The sequence below is a fragment of the Rhinatrema bivittatum genome, chromosome 8 (assembly GCF_901001135.1).
Source record: "Rhinatrema bivittatum chromosome 8, aRhiBiv1.1, whole genome shotgun sequence".
NCBI classification, from domain to species: Eukaryota; Metazoa; Chordata; class Amphibia; order Gymnophiona; family Rhinatrematidae; genus Rhinatrema; species Rhinatrema bivittatum.
The window spans coordinates 242,955,212-242,960,248 of record NC_042622.1 but is presented as its reverse complement, the minus strand read 5'-3'; the positions used below and the strand labels follow the sequence as shown (position 1 = coordinate 242,960,248).

Below are 5,037 nucleotides of genomic sequence, written 5' to 3'. Positions count from 1 at the left end.
TAAACTTGAGTTTATCGGCGTCGGTCTTCATAACTCGGCGGTCCACTGAGTTATTTTAATTACTTTAAAAAAGTACAGAAAAGTTATGAAGACCGACGCCGGTAAACTCAAGTTATCGGCGGCCATTTTCATTACTGGCAGATGGCCAGTTATGAAAACTGAGGCCGAGTTTACTGGCGTTGGTATTCATAACCAGCAGCCGTGGCGGATCGCGTTAGCACGGAGGCGCTAAGGTCGCGCAAGCGACCTTAGCGCCTCCTTCCTAGCGAGACCCCGTAGCGCACGCATTAAGCTTTCTGCGAACGTTATTGCATCGGCCCCTTTGTGTATGAGAGAGCTTTTCTGTACTTCTTTTACCTGTGCTCAGCTATTAATGCCTGCTCCACACCTGAGTAATAGGCTCATTTACATGCATTTGATTGTGATGAGCGCATTCTCATTCACTCTGCTTTGGACACGTGTTAAATAGGCGGCAATCCCCCTATTGCATAAGGGGGTGGATTAGCGCCTATTTATCCCGCGTCCGACTGTGGGTTATACAGTGTGTTTGGCTGAACGCACTGTATTGCATCAGCCCCATAAAGAGGCTCTGCTTCTCTAGGCGTTGTGCAGAATGGGTACTGCTCATGGCCTGCCGAGTGTCTGATTCTCTCAGCCGCGAGCAGGCTGGGCTCTGCTTGCGGCCCACTGAGTCTCTACTCCTTTTGTTAGTGATTGGGATGGCCTCCACTCGTGGCCCCATATGGCTGCTCTTTGCCCCGCCCTAATGGCTGGCACCCTAGGTAACTGCCTAATTCACCTATTGGGAGGTGCCTGCCGTGATTAAATTGCATGCATAGATCTGTAGTTCAGATTTCTTAGGGGAAGCAATGGCAAATATCTGATTTTCAATTCTTTCAAGCAATAGGACAAAACCAGAATTGGAACTGCCTGTTACCTTGGGGATGAGATGGCGAACTTGCTATCCACTAGCTTCCTCCCCACTGCCCTGGGCCTGGGTGATGGACTCTGCGGAAAAGAGCCCCTTTAATTCCCGCTTAAGGCTGTTTACATTGAACAGCTGCTCCTTGAAAACTCAGGGATGTCATTCTGAGGCTGTTTTCTTGTACGGGGAGGGGGGGCGCGGGCGGAGAGGAGAACGCAGTCGGCCAGGAGCTGCGCTTTTGCAAACATAAAAAAATAATAAGCCCAGGCACTCCTTGCAGCTCTAAAAATAAGCTCTGACGCGCCATGTGCCGATGATCCCTGGCGCGTGTATGAAAACACCACGTGACGTGCCTCCGCCCTCCTCCTCCCCAGCGGTGACATCAACCCACAGTGCCTCGCGCTGTTTGCAAGTTTACAGGCCCGCCGTTGCCGCGGTGACGGTGGTGGCGGTGGCGGTGAAGGAGGACCTGGGGAACGGGCTCCCGCTCCGCCCCCTTATGCAAAACGCTGGGCGAACGTCATCCCTGGCCAATCAGCGGGGCGCGAATTGACGTCATGGGGAGCGGGAGGGTAGAAAAAGGCGGGTCCGGGTCGGGGCGGCAGCCAGAAGAGGTTTGTGCGCGCATGGGGAAGAGAAGAAGGAATTAAATATTGCTCGTCGAAGTGGGGGGGAACTGGTCGGAGAGGAAGGCGCTTTGTTCCCTTTGGTATTTAATGATATTTGCCCCCAGCAAAATATATTTAAGAAAAGCCCAAAACAAAATAACACTGTTGGAACTACATTCAAAGGAGTTACCGCTAAACCTCGGACGGTTTAGGGGGGAGGAATAAAGCGAAGTGGATGTACAGATTTGAGTTTGTTCCAGAACTATATACACTTATAAATCCATGGATTTCCTAAAGAGACCTTTCTAGTCAAGTCCTGGTTGGATCTGAGTGTTGGTACGCGGCAGAGCCTTGGCGACGTTCCTCCTCCAGCTCCGGAAGGTGACGGCTTTGCTGGAGCGTCGGGTCGGTGTGTGCACGCGCGCACTTCCTCGGCTTTCCCGGGAACCTTCTCTGGGGAAGGGGGGGAGCGCATAGTGACCGAGGCCGCCGCGGAAGGCCCGGAGTGGGGGTTCCCGTCTCTTCCCCCCCGCATGGTGAGGCCCAGGGGAGGATGGAAACACCCTTCTACCATGATGATGTGTTGAACCTCTGCTTGGGTCCGACGTCCACCACCAGCACCGCAGCGAGTTACCTCGGCCAGTCCCGCGCTCACCTCTTCGGCGGCGCCATGATGAAGAAAGAGCTGACCCTGAACCTCAGCGACCAGGTAGTGGCCACGCTGAAGTCGCGGGGGGCCGACAGCGACGGCCTGCTGAGCTCCCCGGACCTGGGCCTGCTGAAGCTGGCCTCTCCCGAGCTGGAGCGCCTCATCATCCAGTCCAACGGCCTGGTCACCACCACGCCCACCAGCAGCCAGTTCCTGTACCCCAAGGGCCCCAACGAGGAGCAGGAGTTCGCCGAGGGCTTCGTCAAGGCCCTGGAGGACCTGCATAAGCAGAACCAGCTGAGCGGCGCCGTCTGCCCGCAGGAGCTGAGCGCCGTGCCCTCGGTAGCCCTGCAGGTGTCGCCGCCGCAGGACGCCCCCGTCTATGCGAACCTGAACAACTACTCCAGTGGCGTGCTGGGAGGGGCCACCACGGTCAACTACAGCACGGAGACGGTGCCTTACCCCCCTCCCCCGCCGCCGGCTGGCCTAGGTGGGCAGCCCGCCCACCGCCTGCAGGCCCTGAAGGATGAGCCGCAGATCGTGCCCGAGGTGCCCAGCTTCGGCGAGAGCCCGCCGCTCTCCCCCATCGACATGGACACGCAGGAGCGCATCAAGGCCGAGAGGAAGAGGCTGAGGAACCGCATCGCCGCCTCCAAGTGCCGCAAGAGGAAGCTGGAGCGCATCTCGCGGCTGGAGGAGAAGGTGAAGAGCCTGAAAAGCCAGAACACGGAGCTGGCGTCCACCGCCAACCTGCTGAGGGAGCAGGTGGCCCAGCTCAAGCAGAAGGTCATGAGCCATGTCAACAGCGGCTGCCAGCTCCTACCGCACCAGGTCCAGGCGTACTGAGAAGGGAGGCTTTGAGGACTCGCAGGCTTGAAAAAGAAGGCTCTGGTGATGAGCTGGCCCCTTTTCTTCTACTTCTCCTTGAAATGCAGCCTTTTCTTTCTTTCTTTTAATGTTTTAAATTTACGTTTAAAGACAATGAGTACCAAAGTTGTTTTTGTTTTTTTTGCTGGCTAGAGAGAAAAGCTGCACAAGTGGTTATGGGTGCTCTTCTATATTCCATCTTGCTATCATGAGAATAAACCCTGCCTTTTACTGAGAAATATGGAGAGGGTTGCCTACCCCTTTCTGAGAACTTGGGTGAAACAAAAGGCTTTTCTGATTCTTATCAGAGAACTTGGAACAGGAAACAAAGAGAGGACCGAAAAAGGGGCAAGATAGTGTACTAGGTGGCAGAGCTCAATGAGGAGATAAGTACAGCGAAGACCTGTCTTACATGATCATGGAACGCATTGAAGATGAATCCAATGCCTTAAGTATTACTCTATAAAGACTTCTACTTTCCTTAACGAAGGACTCTTTTCCTCCCACCCATCCCCTAACCTGATTTTAACTCTGAAGCATATTTGAAAAGAGCATTTCAAAGTGTTGATATGTTTGTATGTTAGGGAGGGGGAAACGAACATGTATCTGACCTCTTAAAGAACTCTGTCTGCCGCATGTTTGTGACAAACTTGGTCAGACTCCTGATGTCCTACCAAGTGCATGAAATTCCGATTGTATACTGCCTTAAATGTTTACAAAGCTCTTATCAGACAAAAAATTGAAATTGAAAAGTGTTTTATTTTCTACAGGCTTTGACGGTCATGTACTTGTGTCATGTTTGCACAACATGTGTGCGTTTCTTTTTGTAAAATAATGTAAATGTGATATTTTACAGAACTTCAAGCTAAAGTTTTTGTTCTGAAGTGTTCTATTTGCTATATTTATGTTATACTGGGAGCAAATGTTTTTAACTGTTTGTTATACTACACATTCCAGTATATAATACTACAACGATCTTCTGTATAATAAAAGTATTGTTATGTGAACCAATGTATATTTCTGGTGGTTTTTCCCTGTTGAGCCTTAGCAGCTAGGGCCGTAAATTTTGTTGAGCTTGTGAGCTGAATGGTATGAAGTTGAGGAGTGCCATCTAGCTCTGTCAGAGGAAATTGTACTAGTGCTAGTTTATGTATAAACTGTATCTAAGTATTTGGCTAACTTTCAAACATTTTCTTCTACGTTTGGAAGTTAAATATAAAAGCAGAATAACCAAAGTCTGATTTGTGTTTAAGATTGCCCTATAAGGTGCAAGTATACCTACTATAGATCAAGATGAGGGAATTTAGCATCGTGATGCTTTCATCACCTTGCAAGTGAGATCATCTTATTGCTATGAGGATCTGCTACATGAGATGGTATCTTTATTTCACCAAATGGTTCATATTTTTAAAATATTGGTCTTCTGTTAGCTTTTGCTCGAGAAGGGTGAAAATATTGCAGACTAAAAACCTGCTCCTTATATGGGTAGTATTGTTAATGAAGAGGTTTTTTTTTTTAATTGTAATTATATATCAAAGAAATGGTAGAGATAAGGGGGCTCTGCAAGTAACCCTCTTAACTGGAGAGGTCTGACTTGCCCTGCTTTAATGTCAGGAACAATTTTTTTTCTCATTCTCATCTGTAACGAATGCCTGACAATGAAAGGGTGTTGTAGAATTCCTATCCTGTGTGAATTAGGGAAACACAAAGATGCTTCTTTGTGCAGGTCAGAAGATGCAAACAAAGATCTCTGCTTTTAATTTATTGTGGCTTAAGCCCGGGTAACATACAATGGCAAATCAAGCCAATCCAATAAATCAGCATGGAAAATGGGCGCTCACTATTGAGTGCCTGCTTTCCTAACGTCTGTCCAGCCACCAATATTTAAATGAGAGGTAGTGCTGCTAAGGAGGCACTAGGGACAAATTAGCGCTTCCAAGCGCCACTTTTTTTTTTTCCAACATTCTTGTCCTTTTTCTTCCTCTGAC

General features: G+C 49.4%; 1 protein-coding gene across 1 annotated transcript; it reads left to right on the top strand.

Moving 5' to 3' along the window:
• Window positions 1–1,517: 1,517 nt before the first annotated feature.
• On the top strand, window positions 1,518–4,060 carry JUND (JunD proto-oncogene, AP-1 transcription factor subunit). Its single transcript, XM_029614353.1, has one exon. It carries the CDS (start codon window positions 2,087–2,089, stop codon window positions 3,026–3,028), a length of 942 nt encoding a protein of 313 aa, XP_029470213.1. The 5' UTR covers window positions 1,518–2,086; the 3' UTR covers window positions 3,029–4,060.
• The last annotated feature ends 977 nt before the right edge of the window (window positions 4,061–5,037 follow it).